The sequence below is a fragment of the Fusarium flagelliforme genome (genome assembly GCF_020744385.1).
Source record: "Fusarium flagelliforme strain FIESC 12 MPI-CAGE-AA-0113 chromosome Unknown B0J16scaffold_8, whole genome shotgun sequence".
Classification (NCBI taxonomy): domain Eukaryota; kingdom Fungi; phylum Ascomycota; class Sordariomycetes; order Hypocreales; family Nectriaceae; genus Fusarium; species Fusarium flagelliforme.
The window spans coordinates 2,115,374-2,138,557 of NW_025763510.1; the positions used below are offsets into that span (position 1 = coordinate 2,115,374).

Genomic DNA, 23,184 nt, shown 5'->3' on the forward strand with positions numbered 1-23,184 from the left:
GTACAAGTCCTCTAGTTTGTGTCTGATCACCAAATTACCCAATTCTTCTTGTCCCCTTCTAGACACTCCCTGCCTGCTTTAAACATACCCCCACGATGGCAATGTGACAACCCCCGGCTGCAATAACCTCATGCGATTCCTGCAGACGAGGCCCTCGAATCCGACTTCAACACATCATCCGTCGCATAGAACTTCCTTCGAATACTACCATGGATATTCTCCAACTAATAGAATTCAGTCCAGCTCCGATGCCTCCAGAAATGGATACTCTAGACGACCGTATAACCTGACAAGTCTTTCCAACATGTCTTTTTCCCATCAGCTTCAACTATTTTCTTCAGTCTCTCCAATACCTTAACAACCTCTTCATAATGGCTCCCGCTATCGTCTCAGACATCGAGCTCCCGGCCAACGTGCCCGAAACCCAAGAGACACCCGCCTCAAAAGCATCAACCTACAAACTCTTCTCACTCGAGAACAAGACCGTCGCCATCACAGGCGGAGCGCGTGGTCTAGGTATTACTCTTGCCATCGCCGTCGTCGAAGCCGGCGGTAGCGTAGCTTGTCTCGACATTCTCGAGGAGCCATCGCAAGCAGAATGGGCACAGCTCAACAAGATCGCCACAGCCAACAAAGCCTCAGTATCGTACCGAAAATGCGATGTCACAGATGAGCAATCTGTTGAGACAGCGATGAAGGAGATCTCAGCTGAGGCTGGCAAGTTCGGTGCTCCTTTCTGGGGAACCATTGCTTGTGCTGGTATCCAGCAGCAGATCGCTGCTCTTGACTATCCCGCTGCCGACTTTGACCGCATCCTGCGAGTCAATGTTACTGGCGTCTTCAACACTTGCAAGTATGCTGCGAGAATACTGCGAGAGAAGAACAGCCCCGGTAGTATTGTGATCATTGGAAGCATGTCCGGCAACATTGCCAACCGAGTAAGTCAATCAGCCATCTCATCCCTCCAGCAAAGCTAACAGATTCCAGGGTCTCTCTTGCACCGCATACAACTCCAGCAAAGCCGCAGTTCAACAAATGTGTCGATCGGTCGCTCAAGAATGGGGTCAATACGGCATCCGAGTCAACACTCTATCTCCCGGCTACATCCGAACCGCCATGACCGACCAATTGCTCCAAGAGAACCCCGAGGTCGAGAAGACGTGGATGGCTGGTGCCCTACTGGGACGTCTGGGTGCGCCCGAGGACTTCAAGGCGCCCGCTGTGTTTTTGTTGTCCGAGGGTGCTTCTTTTGTTCACGGTACGGACTTGAGGGTTGATGGAGGACATTGCGCGTCAGCATAGTTGGATGGAATAGACTACATAATTGGAGCTTGGAGTTTGCATTACGACGATGGCCTCAAGGTCGGCATATTTGTGAATGCGTGATGGATTAGTAGCCCTATGTCTCTTCGCCTTACCTACTTCGCCTTGCCTACTTCGCCTGCCATCCGAGCTTATGTGAACAGAGGCAGACCACTCTCAAGGCAGGATGAACGAGTATATTATGCCCAGTTACGCCATATTTCCATCGTAGGGAGACTATCTAGATGATAGCTAATGCATGGCAGACGCAACGGGCCTCACCAAAGATGGGCAGCCGTCAGTGTATCAGGAGAATTGGCCGCCGAGAGCATAAGAGACGAAATGCTTTGGTCACCTTATGCTACTTCATTTCTGCAGCCTAATTCTTAGAGGATGATTCTTCTGACACCCACCTAGCAGCCCGAACTTTGCTTCGCATTGAAGAATTGCCAAAGCGGCGCCATCAAACCTAGACACAGCAATGCACGCACGGAAAGGTTGGAAACGAATAAGCTCTGCAAGGGGAAAAGTATAACAGAATCAGAGTTGTACTGATGCACAAGTGGCAAAGGTACCCAAAAGAGTTCGGTCACAGCAAAGTTTGTTTTATTGAGGGTATATATAATGCGATGCCCTCGCCTGAGGGCTGACAGAACTTCCCATCCCCATCCCCCAACATCCATCTCCATCACACAAACAGCTCTACTAGCCCAACTAAAGATGGCTCAGCATCTCCACAGAAGTCACTACATCAAGGGCAAAGGTAAGTATTTCTTCTTCTTCACACCACTGGCAAGCCGGTGAATGCAATGAAAAAGATAGAGTGTGCATCACCTGGAGGTAGTGTAATACCAGGGACACGATGAACAAAATCAAAAATTGTGCCGGGTGAATAGCACACATCACCACTACGTCTCTCTGGGTGGTTAGCAAAAGGGAACCCAGAGGACGCAGCCGCCTGCCGACAATACCTAACTTGACAGCGTCTGGAACTCCCGGCTTGTGTCGGATCTCAAGCAGCGGCTAGTCCAACCTTGTGGATGAAGAAGAAAGAAAAAGAAGACGAAGATGAAGGGGGCGGACGGGATTCTTATAGACGTCCCATGGGCATTTTCGCTCCTGGCTTCTAAGGACCCTGAACGATTTCGACATGAGCACCGAGGCAAGTACGACAACGAATTTGCGGAAAGAGAAGGATCTCGGAGACTAACTTGGGCAGGCGATGTCGAACGAACGACGCAAACAAATGAACGAGGATGGAACCCCAGAGGTATCGCACCTACCCTCGATACCTTACCTTTGTCGGGAGAGCACACAGGATGGTCAACACTTATAGGAAAACCCACCAACAAAGGTTCACTTCAAGGACTCCTTTCTATGATACTAAACTCAAAGATACTGACCTCTAGATATACGCCTTAGACGAAAGCACCAACAAGAGGCGATGGTATAACACCTTTCACTAGGCGCGGCTGTCTAATGTTATGACCGGAGCCCCATCGAGAAGGCAGCGCGCTGGACGGCCCGAACCACCTGCCACTTGTCTGCTCGCAAACGACAAATGACGCAGCAGCTCTTGCACTATCTGAGCAACTTTCACCAAGGCCCATCATCAGACGCATACACACCGGACGATAAAGCGCGGATTATGACGGTATCATTATTCGGAACGTAAGAGACGTGCTTGCGAACATCAACCTCAGTGATATCTGACCATCTGCAGGAAATCGCGGTCCCGCCTGGTGGTCTGTCCCAGCACTTAATTACACAAGAGAGCTGGAGAGGCAAATACTACCACCTAGACGAGACGGCTTTCAGCAAGCGTAAGGGAAGCAGTCCCTTCGTGTATCTAGCCTACGATTAAGAACCCGCGATGGCGCCCCAAGGAGGAAGGATCTGGGCCGAGACGAGGTGGAGGGGGCATGTCCGCAGAATAGAGGTAGTGTGAGGGGGGATTCTATGAATGTCTGGAGTTGACGTGCCTCCATGACTGCATATACATGTCAAAGAGACAATGCAACATAGAGTTCAATTTATAAGCTCGATTCCAATCCATGCCTTCTACTTTGGGGACACAGCAGCTGTGGTGGCAGCGGAGGGTCCATGTCGGCCATTGCTAAGACACAACTTGCTGCCATCATATCTGGTAACTTAACTTGCTTCGACTTTTGTACTGTGACTTCAGAGTCCTTTAAACCCAAAGGACTTACCGCTGGAGCCTAAAAGATGAAATAGATACATACTTGGAACAGATTTAGGCCGACTCTTAGACCATTTATTTTGTCACCCTAGAGCTCATCCAACGTTGGGGACAACGCCTTTGCAAAAAGATGTAATGGACCGATGGTCTGGTTCTTTAACTACCATGAACATAAAACCTTCAATTAAACAAAAATTCTAGTCTATAATATGATCCTCATTTCTCGCGTATTGTGGCGTTCTCACTGCCACCGCCCTAGCTTCGGCTTCGACCACCCCTAGTCCAAGTCCAATCCGTGGGTGCCTTGTGAGGTTGTTTCATTAATTTGGCTGCCTCAGCTGAACGCCCATATAAACCAACACCACTCTCCCTTATTTCTGGCCTCATGCAATAGATTCTACTTACAGTCACGACAATGACTTCAGTATCCTTATCACAAAATGCACTTAAAGCCCTAGAGTCTTCCCACCTCCAGGACCGTATCATTGGTACCATATTCGGTTCAGCCCTAGGAGACGCAATCGGTCTCTACACCGAGTTTCTCTCTGCCGAACTCTCAGCAAAAGCCTACCCTGATCGTACCTTTACTCTACTACCCGCTGAGAAAGCCACGCCGTTTCGCCGCGACCACCACAGAAATTTCCATCGTCCAGGCGAGTGGACGGATGATACAGATCATGCTGTATTAATACTCCTTTCGTACCTCCACAGCGATGGGGCGAAGCTCAATCCTCAAGACTTTGCCTCCAGGCTTTCCGTTTGGGTGCGAATGGGGCTTAGAGCTCTTGATACTCTTCCCCTTGGTCTGGGACGCACTGTTGGGGGCATTGTCAGGAGCAAATCCTACCTGGATGATCCTGAAGGGACAGCGCGAAAGTTCTGGGTTACGGGCAAGTATAATGCTGCGCCTAATGGGAGTTTGATGAGGACCCATCCCTTGGGATTGATGTGCCTGAACAAATCAGTTGAGGAAACCTTTCAGATTGCTGCCGACTTTTCTGTGGTCACTCACGTCGATCCGAGATGTGTGGTTTCTTGCGCGATCGGCACTGCTCTTGTTAGGGGCCTTGTCCTGGGCGAGATATACGAGGAGCAACATGTCGATGAGTTGATTGAGACTGGCCTGACATGGTACGACGAGCTTCGAGAAAAGGAACTCCAAGATCCCGACAGGAAGGATGAACCGCGCTTAGATGTTGCTGAGTTCAAGCAACATGCTGCAGCACAAACTCTAGCAGACCTCAAGCTGGATGAGAGTTACAAGATTGGCTATGTCTACAAGACCTTTGGGTCCGGCATCCTTCTTCTTCGCCTCGCACTACGTCAACTTAAGTCTTCAAGCAACCTATCTTTACAACATGCCATCTTCGAAAAGCTCATCACCGACCTTACCATGGAAGGCGGCGACGCAGACACCAACGCTTGCTTTGCTGGTGCCCTCTTAGGAGCCCTTCTTGGATACAAGACCCTACCGGCGCATTGGCGCGATGGTCTTCGACATGGTGCATGGTTGATGGAGAAGTCAGAAGGATTATGCGACACGCTGGGTGTGACGAAGGGTTCGTATGAGGGTTCGAAGGACAAGGATACTGCTGAGGACGGTGGAAGGGGATTCTTGACGGATGCGCAGATGGAGGAGAAGTGTATGAGGATGCAGGCTTGGATGGCACAGGAGGAAACGGAGTGGAAGAAGAAGCAGGAGCCTGAGAGGAGGAAGAGTCATTGGTTTGATTGGAAGTGAGTAATGGATGCTCCGGCGAACATCCAGGGGGGATGGAGGGGGTCATCGCCACCTGTCATGGTTCGGTACTTTAGGCAAGGACAGGACAACGCCTTGCACATATCGTAGTTGAATAAAGGCAAAGTCAACTGTAATGAACATATATTGGAACGTGTTTAAGATCCCTAGAACTAGAAGTGACTTATGAATCCAATCCCTTACTGGCAGTACCGACTTCCCTGATCTACTCACGCATATGTACTTCCGCCTCAGACTTCTCATCATGCACAACCTTGCCCGTCTCACTACCAGAGCTCTTCTCAGAAGCTTCTCCAGGAACACCCATGCTGTGATCCCAGTGAAGCAGAACTTTTGAGCCAGTGAAGAGCTTGTCGATCTGCTCGAGGGACAGAAGTCGGGTCTCGGGGTAGAAGAAATAAATGAGGGGAACGAAACAGGCGTTGAAGATACAGAAGTAGACATAAGTCTTCCAGCCGATGCTCGAGATGGATACAGGGGTGATTTCGACGACGAGGAAGGTGAAGATCCAGTTGGAGGCTGTGGCGAGGGCAGCGGCGCGGGTTCGGATAGCCAAGGGGGCGTATTCGGCAGGTACTGAGATGTTGTTAGTCTTGTATGACATCAAGATCGAGGTTATTACTTACGCAACCAGGGGATAGCGAGTAATCCGACAGCAAAGAAGAAGTCTGCGAATACGTTAGTCATGTAATCTCCTTATTTCTTCCGTATGGGTTGACTCACTAAAGAGGAAAAGCATGACGATTGCAACTATTCCAGGGCCTGGCTGACCAGTTGATACAGTTCCTGCTAGGACAGCCATGCAGACTGCCTGTCCGGCTGCAGCGAACATCATCAACTTGCGGCGACCGAGACGATCGATGATCCAGATGGGAATCAGAGAAGAGAAGAAGTATGCGACACCGTTGAAACCGGCCAGAAGCAGACTCAGGTTGTGCGAAATACCAACAGATTCTTGGAAGATGACAGGGGCGTACTGGCTTGATATTAGTGACCTGGACTTGAGTTGTCTTGAGGGCGGGGATACTTACGTAGGTGATCAGGTTAATACCAGAGAGCTACGAGGAGTAGATGTTAGCCACATTGTTCTGTAGGTCGCCTCGATGCATCTCACCTGTTGCATAAACTGTCCACCAATACCCAGCATCGTTCGGTACAGGAACTTCTGCTCTCCATTCTTCCACATAGCCTTAAAGCTACTCGTCTGCGCAGCCGCACGCTCCTCGTTAATAGCATGCTGAATCTCAGCAATGGCGCGGCTAACAGACTCGTCCTCCTTGGAAATAGACTTGGCGTCCTGTCGCACAGCCCAGAGTACTTCGCGGGCCTCGTCGTGGTGGTCGTGGTTGATGAGCCAACGGGGTGACTCAGGCAGGAGGACGATACCGATGAAAGTCAGGATGGCGAAGAAGATCTGGAAGGCGAGCGGGAAGCGGAACTGGGCGTCGTTGCTGACGAAGGACATGCCGTAGTCGACCCAGTATGAGAGCATCACACCGAAGATGTTGATAGCGAGTTCAATGGCAAGACCCTTTCCACGGTTGTTGGCTTTCATAAGTTCAGAGTGCCAAACAGCTAAGCATTGTTAGTTAAGGACTTTCTTGTGGAATGGTTAAACTCACGAATAGTACTGGTGTTCATGCCGTTTCCTAAACCTGCAACAATACGACCAACGATCATCTGAGGAATTCCGAAAGCAGAAGCCTGAAGAGCAGCTCCAATGCTGAGAACGACACATCCCATCATGATGCACTTTCGACGTCCGAAGTATTCACCGAATACAAGACAGAAGATGGCACCGAAGAAACATCCAATCTCGTAGATGGCAACCACGGTACCCTGCAGAGAGGAACTTCCATTGCCGCCCTCGGTAGTGTTGATTTCAGGAAAGGTATTGGTGAAAGCAGTTCCTGTTAGGAGACCTGACATAACACCCTGATCATAACCGAAGAGAAGGAAACCCGAGCCAGCAGTTGCTGTGATGGCCCAGTCCAGGGGCTTCCCAACAAGGATCGTCATCTTGGTGGAGTTGAAATCGAAAGAGAACAGAAGAAGAAGTAAATGAAGCTATTCAACAGCTTCTGTAGTAGTTGCTGATGATGCTATCAGACACACACAACACCAAGATAATAAAAATAAAGATGGGGCGAATTCTTGTTGATATATATACCGCGATGATGATTGACAACATCTCTTCCGATATTTCTGTTAGATCCGTTCGATTGACTCGCGCGAAAACAAGGTTCGTTCCAAGGTCCTGGGTGCGATTTTCCCCGTGGGGAGTCCACTGCAACTCTCCCTCGTTGTAGCGTTGTCTGGGGTTGAGACGATGAGAACGTAGAGGGCATTTGCAAGCGCTGTGGGGAAGTTCGGCGAATTTAGGCAACCGAATTCAGGGATGAGAAGGCGTCTGATTGCCTTGGTTTTTCGCATAGGGTGGATTATAGCCGTATCGTCGCCTATGATATGCGTGATGAGGGGTTTTGGGTAGGAGACGGCGTAAAGGTACGGCAATTGTCTTTGGGTTAGGAGTTGGTTGGGTTATGGAAGAGAAGAATTGCGATGGCATTCGCTAGTATGGTACTGTTCTGTGTCGTGTAAGGGCATTCTCAAGCGATGTAGCGCTAGACTAGACCAATATTCTGGAAGGTTTCTTTTCAGCGTTTGTTAAAGACATTGCATCAAAATAGACAAAGACAAACAAAAAGGTGTTTCGACTCGAACAAATGCTCAATCGGGCAATGCAGGTACATGTCGTCTCAGAGTCCGCTTCGACTTACCAGACCGGGCTGCAGAAATTGGAGTCACACCTGACGTTTTCCACATCTCCACAATCTGACGGCAACCGCCCGGGGTCAAGAGACGACACTAAGATGAATACAGAAACTCCGCTACGCAGGACTTTCACTCAACATGAAGGCATACACTTCCTTAATCGGATGCTGGCGAGGAGAGGTTCGCCATGTTGCGACTAGGAGAATGCTTTCGAGCATGGGATCGATTGTTCAATTTGGTATCGTACAGGAAGAGTCACACGATGAGGACAAAACGAAGAAAAATACAAAAGACGCACAAAGATGCCTCTCGTCTGCGAAACTCTTGACCAATATACATCCTACTCAAATCAAGGCAAACACAGATACAACCATGACGCTGGGTACGTGCCCTTGTGAAACAGTATCTTGTCGTTACTGATAAGCTGCGATAGGAAAGAGCTTCATCCACGGTGTCCCAAACTCCGTCGAACGAAATTTACGGAGTTGCATTCTCCATGATCCATCACTCAGTCTGATCGCTTCAGAAAAAGGTAAAGCTACCACCTCTAACTGAAGATAGAGAGCAATCTAACCATAAGAAATTAGTTCTTTACAGAAACGACAAGAACAATGACAAAGTTATCCTGATCTCCGGCGGCGGTTCCGGCCACGAACCTGCCCATGCTGGTTACTTAGGCGAGGGCGCATTGGATGTCATTATCGCAGGCGAAATATTCGCCTCTCCGTCTGCCTCACAGATCCTCACGGGGTTGCAGACTGTCAAGTCGTCAAAAGGGTTTGCTGCCATATTCGCAGAATTGAGTGTTTAGCTGACGTGTGTACAGATCCTTGATGATCGTTAAGAACTACACCGGCGACAAACTCAACTTTGGTCTAGCGGCCGAGAAGGCAAAGGCTGAAGGCCAGAGAGTAGAGACGGTTGTTATTGGAGATGATGTGTCAGTTCAAGGCAATTCGCTTGTCGGGCAGCGAGGTCTTGCTGGGACGGTATTTTGTCACAAAATCGCTGGGGCCAAAGCAGCTCAGGGGTAAGTACATGCCCATTTACAATGCCATTACAAGACTTATAAGTTTTGTTCAGGGCATCCCTCGACCAAGTCGCCGCCGTAACTCGAAAAGCCGCCTCGCAGATGGCCACCGTCGCCGCGAGTCTCGATCGGTGTAGCGTCCCCGGTCGAACAAAGCAGGAAGGCCTTCCTCACGATCAACTCGAGTTTGGAATGGGAATCCATAACGAACCAGGCGTCCAGCGCGAGGAGATCTCCAGTCTCGAGACTACGGTCAAGAAAACTTTGGATATGATGTTCACGCCAAAGGAGCATATGTGGCAACCTGAGAAGGGCCAGCGCGTTGCTTTGATGGTCAACAATCTCGGGGGACTGAGTGTTCTCGAGCTGGGTGTTGTTGCGGATGAAGTGGTGACGCAATTACTTCAGAAGGATGTCAGGATAGAAAGGAGTCTTGTTGGAACTTTTGTGACTTCACTCGATGGACCAGGTTTCTCAGTTACTCTTCTATCGCTTGACGATGAGTTGACGAAGCTTCTTGACGCTCCTACCACAGCACCTGCTTGGCCACGTTCCATCCATAGATGGGCGACAGATGCCGAGTCTGTATCCAAGCGGGAGACAACAGCCACGCCCCCAAAGGTGATTGACCGAAAGACTGGTGTCAAAGGTAAGTCAATCGTGGCAATAAGCTTTGGGCAGAAACTAATCATTGGACAGTACCGACATCTCTCATCAAAATCCTCATTGAGTCTGTTTCTCGAACAATGGCAAGAGACGAGCCCAGAATCACGGAATACGACACACTTGCTGGTGACGGTGACTGCGGAGAGACACTTCTGAAAGGAGTTACTGGTACATATCCACCAACTTCTACTGGAGACACATCTTGTTAACTTTCGTCTCATTCAGGTCTACTAAAGGAGTTCCAGAACGACAATACAGCCTCTATTGACATCGGTCAAATCTTCAGGAGAACAGCGACAACCGCGGAGCGAAGCATGGGCGGCACATCAGGCGCCATCTACGCCATCTTCCTCAACGCCGTAGCGAACCGTCTTTACAAGTTGACTGCCGAGTCACCATCGCTTGGAGTCTCCGAATTGATACAGGAAGCTCTTCAGAGCGGCTTAGACGAACTATGCAGATATACACCAGCGCGTATTGGGCACCGGACGCTAATGGACGCCCTTATCCCTTTCGTTAAGAACTATACGTTAGATGGCTCGCTAAAGAGTGCTTTGGCGGAAGCGCGCAAGGGTGCTGAGAGCACACGACAGATGACAGCGTCTTTGGGGCGGGCTAGTTATGTCGGCCAGGATCGATTTGATGAGGAGGGTGGTATACCTGACCCTGGCGCTCTTGGTGTTGTGAGTATTCTAGAAGGACTTTCCGAGGGTTTGAATACTCGAGCCAATTGAGGGACTATGAGTCGGCAATTGGTTTCTTCGCTTGGAAGTGCCAGGGATATTCTGATCTTGATGACGGACAGGACAAAATGGGATGGCGTAGCCTGGGGCTCAATGTCACCCTCCACAATGTCATCAGGTTTGGGCAAGTCTAAGCGGAGGTGGACTAAGCCCATTACAGGAATGTTTGGAGATGACGATCAGGCACAGGGAAGAGCAGAAAAAAGTGTTGTTTAGCTGTTGCTTAGTTTCGTTCCAGAATTAATTATTTGCTAATTATTTGGAGGAGCTATCGTTTGTTAGTGTGCTGTAACAATTGCCTGTCTCAAGGTCACTCGGCTCTCGTGACGTCCCTCTGGCTGCAATTGCCGTGTCCTTCCCCGATTCATATCTTCCTCGCATCTCCACTCCCTCCGCTAACACAACACTTCCTCATAATTCACCCATTATATCACCACCGGCTACAATTAACTTATGGAACACCGTGCCCAGCCCGCCAAGCATAAGCGCACTCGATCAGGATGTCTCAATTGCAGACGAAAGAAGCGCAAATGCGACGAAGGTCGACCGGCATGCGGTACATGTCGTCGTCGCAATGAACCGTGCGAATGGGGCCTCAAGATTGCGTTCCGGGCTGAACATGCTCAGTGCTTGAATGCGCGACATCCGTCGATGCGCAAGATGGCGCGGAGGAGGCCGCCTAGGGAGTTTGAGATCTTGGACATTACGGATGAAGTCATTCGTGATTATAATGGTGCTGAGACTGAGGAGGAGGATGGCAATCATGCAGATCGTCATGCAAGGAGCAGCAATGACGGTAAGCTTTTGCTTAGAAGTGTAGCTGCTTGTATTGACTCGTTCTAGATCGGTCGAGTCTTGTCGTTAATGAGAGGCCTTCGGAGACCAGCTCCAATACGACAGAAGGCTATGTACCTGTCCCTGTTCAAAGACCTCCCGTAATCAACATCTCGTCGCCAGCATCACAGCGGCGAACGGAAAACGCTGTTGCCGATCTGCTCTACTTTAGTCAGAACGGCCAAGCTCACAACTCCGTCGACATAGACCCTGCTCTCCAGGTGTCTATGGACACAGTCCCAATTGACATCATTACAGAGTATCCCTACATGGACCAATTGCAGGCATTCACACCAGAAGGGGCGTCTGAAGATGGTATCTTCCTACCAGGTTCTGCATATCACGAATTACATTCGACACTACGAAACCACCTTATACAAGAGACCCGGTCAATTGCGCCGACGAGATCAACGACACCGCATATCGAACCAGAGGCTGAATCGGGAGGTGCTACGTTAGAGGAGACGGAGGTTGCGCTACCTATAAATGACTTTCAGCCTTCGCAGACGCCGCTCTTATCACAGCAAGAAGAATGCTCTCTCTGGAAGAATTACTTTGACGAAATTGCTCCCTGGCTTGACAAGTTTGACCGAGATCGACATTTTCAGCAGATTATTCCTACGATGAGTAAAGACAACGACCATCTCAGATACTCAATGCTGGCCCTCTCGGCACGACAACTCGAGCTCAAGCATACTCTGTCAACCAGCCGCAGTCTTGCGCTTTACCAAGAAGCCATTCACCTCTTACTCCCACACCTACCGACGCGCGGAACTGCGGTTATTGCTACATGTGTCATTCTCTGCGTACTGGAAATGCTGAGTTGCTCTCCAAAGGCATGGCAACGACATCTTGACGGATGCGCAAGTCTAATGGAAGCTGTGGGTATTAATGGTTTCGTCGGCGGAACAGAGCAAGCTTTGTTCTGGTGTTTTGCGCGTATGGATATCTGTGGTGGTCTAATATCGTCGGTCAAGACGCTCATACCCATCAGTCACTGGGCATCAAAAACCTTGTCAATTGAGAACGACGTTGAACTGTTCAAGAATGCCTCGACGTTCGAGGATTGGGCCAACTATGCAGTATATCTGACAGCCCAAGTGCTCGATTTACTAGCACCCTCGCCTTCAGAACCAACCCGTAACGAAGCCAAGTTCCGCACCAGATGGCTTCAGTTATGGAAATACATCAGCGAGTGGTATCAAGACCGACCAGCACCCCTTCACCCCATCATGACGATCCCCTCCACCGAAACCTCGCCCTTCCCAACGATCCTCTACTCGAATGCAGCAGCTATGTCCGGAAACCAGATGCATCACACCGCATCAATCCTAATGCTTCAAAACCAACCCTCATCGATCCGACTAGGTCACGCAGCGAAACCGAGAAGTATCCTTTGGCATGCGAGACAGGTTTGTGGTATAAGTATGTCGAATGAGCATCATGGGGCGTGGACGAATAGCGTTCAGCCGTTATGGGTTGCTGGACGATGCATGAGCCATCCAAGTGAACATAAGGCGATATTGGAGATGCTGGATCGGATTGAGAGGGAGAGTGGATGGGGGACTAAATGGCGGGTGGATGATTTGAAGGAATTCTATAAGTGCTCCTTGTCAACTGTATAAATGATGATCTATATGACAGGCTACCGGGCGGTAGAAAGGTTTCCTTTTGACTTAAAAAAAAAATAAGAATAAATAACCCAAGACTCAGTCAATGCATTCCATGAAATGATCAACCTATCTCTCATTTATGCCCTCGGGCTAAGTTTCTGATACCCTGGACTGTAATCGGGAAACTGCATAATGCATGATTTTCAGTTGGATTTAGTGTGTAGCTGTATTCTTGATGCTTACCCACTCGAAGAAGATAGGCCAATTTCTCAAATTCCTCAGAAAGCTTGTTTCTAGTTTGTGTGTTGTGGTTTGAATGTTGCTTGCCTCGTACTGGGGCTCACGTGAGAAAATGGTGAGACAACTGGAATCCTCAGAAATGCCCCATACCACCTCGCAAGACCATTAATTATCCCAACATTCGCTGCCGCAACCACAAATTAGCAACAAGACTTTCAACAGCGAGAAATCCTCTGACATATTTACTATTGAATCTCAAGAAATCAGTTACAATGCGCGAGCCAAAATCTATTAATGACATCATACGCCAGCATCCGAGAGAGCGACTCCTCGTCCAACCTCTGGAATGGACACACCTGCACCTAGAGCTGCTGAAGTGCTCTTTTGTAGACGAGACTCCTGAGGTTAACTCAGAAGAGTCGGAGAACAAAGCATCTGAAGCATCAGGGAGTAGGAAGATTGTGAACCATAGTGCGAAAACAGCTGAGCGCTTGGCAACCTCAGAGATGAAAAACGCAGCTATCAAGAAACTGGTATCTGAAGACGGTGGTCCTCTACGATTTCAAAGGTATGATTCAGAAACTTCCGAGACCCTATTTAGTGCCCCAGCTGATGTTCTCAGACCATTTGGCTACTTCTGCTTCGGCAAGAAACATGAATTTCGTCTTCACGGCTCTATCTTCTCATTGCGCTCCTCTGGCAATTTAGCACCTGTCTTTGCCTTTCTTCAAAAGGGAATGATCAGAATCCAACGAGAGGGCTTATTTCAGACTCCTAGACCGAGACGATCTAACCCTCCAGCGGAGTTGTTGCGAAAATTGCGGCTGAAACAACTTGAACCAGAGGATCGGTTCCGCGATCCTTATATCCTTGCTGTGCTTATTGGCCTTGCGCAATCACAGGCTGAGGATAAGAGTTCTCCTCAGACTCGCCATCGTCAAGATCACGTTTTCAAGGTAACATATCTCTATTCTGTTGAACGAAGTCAGTTGCTGATACTGTTTTGATAGACCTCTGCGGTATATGTCGACGAGGAAAACACTGATTTCTTCTACTTCTACAACGCACAAATCTCTTTTGCTTTTCTGAGCAAATTCGAGTATCCACAGTCACTCCACAAACCGAAAGGTGCCATGTCTTCGGACCTTTCCATCCGGATGAAGAAGATCAGCTTTCAGCCCTACTCGACTTTGAAATCGAGACTCCTTGCAGAGATTGAAGCTTGCTTCAATGATGAGAGCTACAGTAAGTTCTTGAGATACTGTTTTCTGAAAGACGAAGGCAAACCGGAACAAGCAGGAAAGGAAACTTCCAAATGACAAGGGTCATAAGGCAGGACGTAACGAAGTAACATAGTCATATGTTTCCTTGTTTTTTTCGGCGCGATAGCTCAAGAGAACAGGTCAAAAACCGGGCTAAAACGACTCTATACATGGATGGAGTTGGGAATTCTCTTGGCTGGCGATAGAAATCGCCTAGGCTAGTGCTGCAACCCTGGTATGTCATCTCGAAACGTGCAAGGCCGTTACGACTTTGACTACAACTTCAGAACTCTAAATCTCAAATAGGACGGTGCTCGGGAGGTCCGATAGACGAGAAGATGCCGAATGACCTGTTCTGGTAACACTGCTGCACTGAAAGACCATGTCGGATTATATACCTAGCTTATTTCCACCAGTCTCTTCAGCTATCACATACATACGAAACTCTAAATACAAATCATCACGTTGAGTAACATCGGTTAACAAGGTTCGGTATGGGTATGCCGAAACATTGGCCGAATGAATGTTTCTTTCTGAAGCACGCCACTCGTTTATAGGTGAAACTACGATGCAGCTTGCCATTGATGGCGGTTTCATGGATTGCTCCCTTGCGTTGAGGGTCGAGACTGTTTATCGACTGGGTATCCCTGCTAGTTCCCGTGGCGGTTCCCGGAAGTAGATTGCAGGACCTTGAAACTTGATGGTAGGATCATGGAGAGGTCGGAACTTGATTCATGGACCTGGATGGTATAAAAACTGGTGGATTCGCTGGTTGATGTTGTTTTAGCAGATCATTTATCCCAGACAACTATCACTTCTTACCCTTTTCACCTACTCTTCAACATGAAGTTCCTCTCTATCCTCCTCGCCGCCCCGGCTCTCGTTGCAGGACGATACCTTAGCGATGAAGTCTCATCCGGCACCTCTACTCACTACGGCGGCAACGTCGGAGGAGGTGCTTGTGGGCTTGTTTCCTACACTATTCCTTCTGGCATCTATGGAACTGCCTTCTCCGGTTCAAACTGGAACAGTGCCGGTGTCTGCGGTAACTGCATCGAGGTTACTGGCCCAACTGGCAAGAAGATCAAGGCTATGGTATGTATTTTCAGATGGGAATGGTTGGTGTGACTGAGCTAACTAGTTTTTAGATCGTTGATAGATGTAACGAGTGCAACAAGGGACACTTGGACCTCTTTGAAGATGCCTTCTCTGCAGTTGGTGGAACCAGTGGTCTTGTCCAGACTAGCTGGAGAGCTATCTCTTGCGACATCACCGCTCCTCTTGTCTTGCGTAACAAAGAGGGTAAGTCACTCTTCCCCAAACCTCTCACTGTACTCCAGTACCTAATTCTGTCTAGGAACAAGTCCCTTCTGGTTCTCCATGCAAGTCCGCAACAGCAACCTCCCTGTCAAGAGCCTTGAAGTCAGCACCGACAACGGGCGAACCTGGGTCGGAACTACCAGGAAGGAGTACAACTTCTTTGAGAACCCTAGCGGCTTCAGGACCGAGACGGTCGACGTCCGTGTTACCAGCTCTACTGGCAGCACTATCATTGTCAAGGGTGTGAATGTCAAGCCTCAGACTGAGTTCAAGGCTGGCTCCAACTTCCCTTAAGAGGTCGCCGTGATGAATGGACTGGGTAGGTTCGTGATGGTGGAGACCTTAGAGAGTGGTACGGGAAGAAGTTCAACGGAAATGATTACTCATGCAGCTTAGTGTACATACCACGTCGTATAGATTTAAGTTTATGTATATAATTATGCCAAAATATTCCAAAGGATAAATCTTACTTCCGCTTACTCAGTAACCCTTATCCGAGTATAAATATAGCATCACTTAATACGGCAATAAGTGGTATCGAGTTAGATTAGGTGAGCAGCCCGAGACTAATCCGCATTCTTGATATGATTGGCGTTTCGGAAATAAAGTCTTTCCACTCGCTGGGTCAATTGCTCTTGGCGATGGCTAAAATCATCTGGAATCTTTTTATCCGTTACTGCACACCATTTCGGGGCTATTCGATCCATATAAGCGGCCTATTTGAACTAATACAGTGTCAGCTTGGGGGCCATATCGTCATGATATCACGATTTAGTGCTTATGAGACACGTATATGTATAATGCATTAAAAGAGGAAACTCCCGGTCTTGGATTGCAAAGCTTGGCAAGAATTTAAATAATATTTGAACTTGGTTTTCTAGCTGCTGTGATATCATTCCATGATATCAAAGAATAACTTGGATCTTCTTTCACAATGTCCTTGCCGCAAGTTAAAGGCGAAGCCTCCCTCTCAGAAATCTTTGATACTCGCAAGCTCCGTCAAATTGATAATATCAAACCTCATCCAATAACTGACCGGCTTATCGACTCTTACCCCATGGCCCGTACGAAGCCCATGCGCGTCTTATGTCTCGGGCAATCACGAACAGGGACCATGACCCTTCTCGCAGCCCTCAGGCAACTAGGCTACACCCCATACCACTTATCCACGGCCCAGGGCAGTCCCAAAACAAACCTTGGTCTCTGGCGCGAAGCCCTTGACGCAAAGTTCCATGGCAAAGGCAAAACATGGGGCCGAAACGAGTTTGATAAGATACTCGGCCCTTACGATGCTGTGCTTGATATCCCGGCTATATGCTTCGTACAGGAGCTTGTAGCTGCATATCCAGAAGCAAAAGTCATAGTCACCCAACAAGATGTGGACAGCTGGCTACGAAATATGAACTCAGCTGACGCTCGAGTTTTACGCTGGCCTCTTTGGAATACACTCGCGAGTTTTGATTCCAAACAGGCTGGACCCTTTTGGGAATTCTCAAAGAAAGTCATGCCTGCCAACTTCCACACCATGACAGACTTTTCTACCAACTCACCCGCACGAAAGGTTTACCACGAACATTACGAGTTAGTCAGAAGAATAGTTCCTGTAGAGAGGATGCTCGAGTTCCGTATCGAAGAAGGCTGGGCACCGCTCTGCAACTTCTTAAACAAAGACATTCCCTTTGAAAAGTTTCCAAAGGTAGATGAATCGAAGGAGTTTGTTCTCAGACATAACATGATGTGGTGGATGGCGTTTGCCAAGATGGTGGGTAAGGGGTCGTTGACGAGTGCTGTGGCTGGGATATTTGCTTCGATGGTTGCGGTTTGGAAGTTGAAATATGCGTTGAATGTTGTTGCTATGCTTAGGCCTGTGGCTGGATTTGCTTAATATTTGACAATCGATCTACTGAATATGATGCTTTTGGGAGGATATTATCGAATAGTTGAATAATAAAAAGGCGTTGTCTCTTATTGTTGGTGTCGTTGATGTTGAATTTTAGAGTGGCCTGCTGCCGAACTCTTTGATGAAAGAATAATCACCCTAGCTCAAATACGAATCTCAATACATCGTCTTCTAACGGACAGAGTCAAATCCTCCCGAGCGATTTCTATCCAAATTCGGCTTTTGTGATGAATTCCTTGCTAAATTCGCGATCGATTCAGGGACCGAACGTCATTCTAGAACGTCATCCAACTCCACAACCGTCCAGCCACTCTATCAATAATCCATTAACTACCAAGAGCAAATAGAGTAAAATCTAATTAATAGCCCAAGCCATGATTAGAAAAGTCCAGGCACTTCATCTTCAAGATAAGCTTATCGTGGCTGATCATCTCCACGGAAAGCGTTTAGCTCGGACGATCTGGGAATAGTGGCAGGGTCTCGATTTCCAAATGCATTCCTCATTACGCAACGGACCTAAATCTTATAATTCAATTGACGACCATATAAACATGCAGCCTTGACTCCTACAATCTTCATTTCTCTCTTTGTTATTTATCTCTTGCAATTATGAAATTCACCACGAGCCTTGTTATTCTCGCAGCAGCAGCTGTGTACGCAAAGCCTGTGTGGGAAGAACCTATGGGGGACGAAGAGTGTGCGCCAATTTATGAGAGATGCCTTGAAACAATAACGGTATGACAGATTTGTCTGGTATGTGGTATTTTACTAATGTCTGGAAGCCTTACGAGTGTCCGAGGCGAGATAGCGATTGTCTTTGCAAAGCATGGGATAACATGGTCACGTACGTATACTCTCCAAGGTTGAGGTACTTCTGATGCTAATGATCACTTTTGCAGTTGCTTCGAGCCATGCCATGGCACGACCCGTTACTGGATGACAAAGGAAAGGCGCAGGCGCTCCTGCGCTTAAGGATCATAGGATTTTGGAGTTTTGGAGTTCGCTATACCCACGTTCGCTCATTGAAACTATCGGCACAGAAGAAAGCAAATTGAAATTGTTATGTCATATCACAGTTATCATATGATATCCTGCATATATCTTGGATAAAAACACGGACGACCAATATCACAAAATCGATGTCTCCATTCAAGCCAACATACCTGCAACGACAAGTTGAAGCATGTTGATGTACCGTGATGGATTTTCAAATGTCGAGACACCAGTTTATCACTGCAATATTTTTGAAGAGAGAGCATATAAAATTTGTCTTCTATTCTGTGAATATAAACCCAGTACTCCTGGCTAAAAAAACAATGTCCTTGTGATGCAGCCCTTGAACTCCGATATCCTCCATCAATTACTCCTTAAACTCGCCAAGATCCAAAGCCCATCATAAGCTTCCCTATGCCCTCCTACATAAAAACTGGCCATTCGAGTAAACATTAACGTTAGATCATTGACTCTCGTATCCGCCGTATGTCGTGGATCAAAGGAGCATCTCTGCCTAGGGTAGCTCGACTGGAGGAAGTCGAGGAGGAACTGGACTGGCACTCCCTTGTAACTCAGAGACTTCTCTACTATCCAATAACCCAGGCGGATTCGATCTTTCCAGCCCCTTAGGTCCATCACCCGGCGTCTTCGGCTTCGTAGTAGTTCCCTTCTCAGTCTCGGGTCGATCATCACGATTCTTCCGTAACAGATATAAAGCAGCGATGGCAGTTCCGCAAATCACAGCCAAGCCTCCAACGACACCAGCAACTATTGCGCCCACGTTACTGCTCGGATGAGGCCCAGAGGCCTCGTTCGCTGTCTCAGCGGTTTCCGATGGGGCGGTTTCATCGGTCGTGTCGCTCGTCGAGTTCAATGTCTCAGCTGTCATTGTCGTTTGTGTCGTACCGGGTTTTGTCAATTGCGGGACTTGAGGCGTCATGAAGAAGGTATCTGTTACAAAGACGGCGCCGCATCCCATCTGAGTGTATGTGTGTCCTTCGTCCATGATTAGATATGCAAAGCTGCAGTATTGTTCCTTTTTACTGTTACGGACTGTTAGCTAGAGAACCGCCATCCTGGAAAAATACTATTACCATGTCGTCGCCAGGAACTTGGTATTCTCCGTCTTTCCACAACCTCCAAAACACTCATGGTGATCTCGACATCGTCCGACAAGAGTACACCTGGGATCACCGCCACTCTTACACAATCCCCACAGTCCATTATGCGTACTAAATCGACAGACACTTCCAGCTGGCGGGGTCGTTACAGCCTCCGGGTCGCCATTCTTGTATCCGCATGTTATCATCTCGGAGGGGACGCCACGCTCTGCCAGGTGGCCATTTGTCCGATTCGGCGCTGATGTCTCAGTTGGAGTGGGAATCTTGGCGTAAAGGGCATTACTGCGACATATGTAGAAGTGAAACAACAGAAAAGCGCAAATTATTCGCTGCATTTTGGACGTGTAAAGGGGAGAGTTAAAGATGGACGGTGAAGCTACATAAATTATTCTTTTTAGGCATCGCAGTGGGACGAAAATCATGCGGATTTAATTGTACAACACATCACGACGGGGATATTGGTCAAGGGTTGCTTGCTTCTTGTTGGTTTTACATGAAGCTTTGGACAGTTACAGAACCCGCTGTTTGCTGTTGGTCGGTCGTACATGTCAAGGTGGGTGTCAAAAGAATTGGCTGTTGAAAGCATAAAAGACGAAATAACTTAGTTATCTTATGCAAACTTAGCCTAGCACTCAGGCTACATTATTTTGGCGCCCTAAGGCTTAGAGGACAATTCTTCTGCTATCCATGGTTGTGTCGTACATTTGATGCTTAGTTGATACCGTTTCAAACGGAATATGATCAACCGTTTTGATCGCCATGTTCCTTGCAGGTGATTGATGGCATGTGGTGACTCTGATTGGTCACTCGTTTAGACAAGGAACTTGACATCTGTCTTGGCTCGAAAAGGCAAGTTGTAAGTTGTGACCCTTGCAGCCCTGTCACGACCCTGCCTTACGAAGGACGCAGGATGAGTGATTTAGAAGAAAGGTCCAATGGATCAATAGCCTAAAATGCAGGGTCGGAAATGAATGAGAGGATTAGGATCTGAAGGATGGATTATGGCAAGCTTATCTATTGTTTACGAGCTGTTCAATCAGTGAGTCAGCGACCCTTGATCTCGAGTGTCACCTGCTGGAATTCCATGGCTCCTTAATAAATACCACGTCAGGTCATTGCGTAGATAAATATCGTATTGATCATTGTTTGCAAGATCGAGCCCCTGCTAGTTCCCGTGTAAACGAGGTCCCCGAATGAGAATGAGAGTGAGAGAGTGGCTGGGCTGAATTGGAGGGTGCCCACTGTAACGTGCCATACCATAGAAGACAGAATAATGTGGTCACTCTGTGCGAGCTCTCTGCTAGCATAAGTGACCATGTTATTCTATCACCTCTATCTTTGGCTGCGGACCCCCCGATCACTGCCGTCATCCGAACCCTTCCCTTGGTAAGTGGGCTCCTCATTATCGGCGCCATTGTTGAAGTGCTGTGCCTCGCCCTTGAGTTGATTCAGCCGTAGCACTTTATGAATAAGATACATCTTTCAATTCCTCCCTTGTCTCCCTTGTCTCTCTTCTCTGTTTCTTGCATCTTTTCCTTATGACTTTTAGGTGACGCTCAAAATGCATCGCACAATCTTCTTTCTTTGTGTGCCTCTCGTTTGCTTCTTATTAATCTCGACCGGCTTATACTTGGGTCGCGATCATATCACACGGTTATCGGAAACGTACCTTCCTCTTTACGCCCCAAATCAGGTAGCGACCACGTCTACAGAAACAATATCTTCCTCTCCTTCCAGTTCAACATCGATAAGGTCTTATACAGTTTATGCTGAAAAAGTTCATTCATCCACCATCAGCTCTTACACAACAAGCGACATCGCCCAAGCCACTTCAACATCCTCTGTCGCTACCTCCGCTACACAAATAAACTCCGCCATAAAGAATGGTGAGATCTCATTTACAAGACTTGAACTGAGAACAGGCTGAACTAACAATTGGCAGGCTCTATACTATCTGCCGAGCGCATCACACCTTACATCCACGCCATCCTCGATCCCTCATCCAAAGAGCGCCCACGACTAGAATGCCCTCCCTTGGACACCAAACGATACCAAGAACTCAAGAAGACACATGCCACACGCAAAAGCGACGACGACGAAGAACCCATTGACTTTTACTTCGCCCTTAATCTGCGAGATGTCGTCAACCTCCTCCCTCGACTCATGGGTAGTATTGTTGAGACGATAAAGTACCTTGGACCTGAGCGATGTGCCCTTTCAATTGTCGAGGGCAATTCCCCCGATGGTACAGCTGACGTTCTTGCCGCTCTGCACCCTTTCATGGAGGAATTGGGAATAAGATACTTTTACAACAACTCGGCGATCAATCCTTCTAAAGGTGCTCGTATCCGTAAGTTGGCACAATTGCGCAATTTGGCTCTTGAGCCGTTGTTCAAGAAGAAGGTGCCGGCCTCGGATCAGACGACTGTTCTCTTCATCAACGACGTTGCGGCATGTCCCGATGATATACTTGAGCTGGCATACCAGCGTCGCAACCTCAATGCTGATATGACATGCGCAATGGACTTTACTTACGCAGGAGCTGATCCGACCTTTTACGACGTATGGGCAAGTTTTGACTCGTCCTCAGATGCCAATTAGAGACTAACATGATCATAGGTCGCAAGAACACTTGCCGGAGATACTTTCTTTCCTATCCCCAAGGATGGCTCGTGGAACGACGCGTGGGATCTATTCAGAGGAAACAAAAAAGCACGAATGGCATACGACGCCCACCTTCCCTTCCAAGTATTCGCGTGCTGGAACGGTGCAACAGCATTCACAGCCGCCCCGATCCTCAACGGCCTACGATTCCGCGACCCTAAAAAGGACGAATGTTTCCAAGGCGAGCCCCAATTATTCTGCAAAGACCTATGGCATAAGGGATACCGAAAGATCGCCGTCGTTCCCAGTGTTAGTCTGGAGTACACAGACGCGAGAGGAAAGGACATTAAGAAACTCAAGGGTTTTACGAACGAGGTTGTGCAGCACATGGATGAGAGCAAGGCGAATATTGAGTGGCAGTACGAGCCACCTGAGAAGGTCAAGTGCATGCCTTCTTTCGATCGCCAGACTTGGCTTCCTTGGAATGAGTCATTGAAGGACCGAAGACGATAATTGCATCAATTAATCATGTATAATATTTAGCATAACTAGACTAAGGCGTTGCTGGAGTTCAACCACGATAGTAGTGTATTCGAACAGAACCATTGTTCCTCATATGACGCCATTATTCGTTTTGTGTATGAGACTGGGAATCGGTGAAGCTGTTGAACAGCACGAGTTCTTTGTTACATGAACAGTACGAAAATGGCACCTTCACTGATCGAAGGTTAACTAGGAGGCGCCACTGGGCCACAGTCGATGGAACAACGACCGAAATGGCCAAACCCTCGGTCATGGGCTAAATTTAGGCGCTGGTAAACT

General features: G+C 48.2%; 10 protein-coding genes across 10 annotated transcripts; 8 read left to right on the plus strand and 2 right to left on the minus strand.

Annotated features, from left to right (window-relative positions):
- Window positions 1-44: 44 nt before the first annotated feature.
- On the plus strand, window positions 45-1,338 carry B0J16DRAFT_311899 (uncharacterized protein). The gene is made up of 2 exons (XM_046125017.1): window positions 45-938; window positions 988-1,338. Exons 1-2 carry the CDS (start codon window positions 372-374, stop codon window positions 1,300-1,302), a joined length of 882 nt encoding a protein of 293 aa, XP_045978141.1. The 5' UTR covers window positions 45-371; the 3' UTR covers window positions 1,303-1,338.
- A 2,495-nt stretch (window positions 1,339-3,833) lies between these two features.
- On the plus strand, window positions 3,834-5,410 carry B0J16DRAFT_350914 (ADP-ribosylglycohydrolase-domain-containing protein). The gene has a single exon (XM_046129109.1). The coding sequence runs from the start codon at window positions 3,918-3,920 to the stop codon at window positions 5,241-5,243; it is 1,326 nt and encodes a 441-aa protein (XP_045978142.1). The 5' UTR covers window positions 3,834-3,917; the 3' UTR covers window positions 5,244-5,410.
- On the minus strand, window positions 5,411-7,530 carry B0J16DRAFT_294209 (general substrate transporter). Its single transcript, XM_046124382.1, has 6 exons — window positions 6,884-7,530; window positions 6,376-6,836; window positions 6,293-6,319; window positions 5,985-6,237; window positions 5,888-5,929; window positions 5,411-5,837 (listed from the first exon to the last, which is right to left on the minus strand). Exons 1-6 carry the CDS (start codon window positions 7,278-7,280, stop codon window positions 5,467-5,469), a joined length of 1,551 nt encoding a protein of 516 aa, XP_045978143.1. The 5' UTR covers window positions 7,281-7,530; the 3' UTR covers window positions 5,411-5,466.
- A 638-nt stretch (window positions 7,531-8,168) lies between these two features.
- On the plus strand, window positions 8,169-12,963 carry B0J16DRAFT_294213 (Dak1 domain-containing protein). The gene is made up of 10 exons (XM_046124383.1): window positions 8,169-8,418; window positions 8,470-8,568; window positions 8,624-8,813; window positions 8,863-9,066; window positions 9,120-9,715; window positions 9,766-9,900; window positions 9,958-10,443; window positions 10,672-10,685; window positions 10,947-11,271; window positions 11,319-12,963. The coding sequence occupies exons 1-10, from the start codon at window positions 8,175-8,177 to the stop codon at window positions 12,932-12,934; spliced, it is 3,909 nt and encodes a 1,302-aa protein (XP_045978144.1). The 5' UTR covers window positions 8,169-8,174; the 3' UTR covers window positions 12,935-12,963.
- Window positions 12,964-13,330: 367 nt separating this feature from the next.
- On the plus strand, window positions 13,331-14,968 carry B0J16DRAFT_350921 (uncharacterized protein). The gene is made up of 5 exons (XM_046129110.1): window positions 13,331-13,730; window positions 13,785-14,118; window positions 14,173-14,407; window positions 14,459-14,659; window positions 14,731-14,968. Exons 1-4 carry the CDS (start codon window positions 13,435-13,437, stop codon window positions 14,479-14,481), a joined length of 888 nt encoding a protein of 295 aa, XP_045978145.1. The 5' UTR covers window positions 13,331-13,434; the 3' UTR covers window positions 14,482-14,659; window positions 14,731-14,968.
- A 249-nt stretch (window positions 14,969-15,217) lies between these two features.
- On the plus strand, window positions 15,218-16,297 carry B0J16DRAFT_376406 (RlpA-like double-psi beta-barrel-protein domain-containing protein-containing protein). Its single transcript, XM_046130757.1, has 3 exons — window positions 15,218-15,519; window positions 15,573-15,726; window positions 15,782-16,297. The coding sequence occupies exons 1-3, from the start codon at window positions 15,268-15,270 to the stop codon at window positions 16,036-16,038; spliced, it is 663 nt and encodes a 220-aa protein (XP_045978146.1). The 5' UTR covers window positions 15,218-15,267; the 3' UTR covers window positions 16,039-16,297.
- A 381-nt stretch (window positions 16,298-16,678) lies between these two features.
- Window positions 16,679-17,629, plus strand: B0J16DRAFT_406175 (uncharacterized protein; the record flags this gene model as incomplete). Its single annotated transcript, XM_046132939.1, has 1 exon — window positions 16,679-17,629. The coding sequence occupies one exon, from the start codon at window positions 16,679-16,681 to the stop codon at window positions 17,627-17,629; it is 951 nt and encodes a 316-aa protein (XP_045978147.1).
- Window positions 17,630-18,253: 624 nt separating this feature from the next.
- Window positions 18,254-18,699, plus strand: B0J16DRAFT_406176 (uncharacterized protein; the record flags this gene model as incomplete). The annotated part of the gene is made up of 3 exons (XM_046132940.1): window positions 18,254-18,379; window positions 18,427-18,492; window positions 18,544-18,699. The coding sequence occupies 3 exons, from the start codon at window positions 18,254-18,256 to the stop codon at window positions 18,697-18,699; spliced, it is 348 nt and encodes a 115-aa protein (XP_045978148.1).
- A 215-nt stretch (window positions 18,700-18,914) lies between these two features.
- Window positions 18,915-20,466, minus strand: B0J16DRAFT_197746 (uncharacterized protein). Its single transcript, XM_046122907.1, has 2 exons — window positions 19,732-20,466; window positions 18,915-19,680 (listed from the first exon to the last, which is right to left on the minus strand). The coding sequence occupies exons 1-2, from the start codon at window positions 20,178-20,180 to the stop codon at window positions 19,152-19,154; spliced, it is 978 nt and encodes a 325-aa protein (XP_045978149.1). The 5' UTR covers window positions 20,181-20,466; the 3' UTR covers window positions 18,915-19,151.
- A 699-nt stretch (window positions 20,467-21,165) lies between these two features.
- On the plus strand, window positions 21,166-22,966 carry B0J16DRAFT_350929 (cryptococcal mannosyltransferase 1-domain-containing protein). Its single transcript, XM_046129111.1, has 3 exons — window positions 21,166-21,644; window positions 21,701-22,326; window positions 22,378-22,966. The coding sequence occupies exons 1-3, from the start codon at window positions 21,320-21,322 to the stop codon at window positions 22,873-22,875; spliced, it is 1,449 nt and encodes a 482-aa protein (XP_045978150.1). The 5' UTR covers window positions 21,166-21,319; the 3' UTR covers window positions 22,876-22,966.
- The last annotated feature ends 218 nt before the right edge of the window (window positions 22,967-23,184 follow it).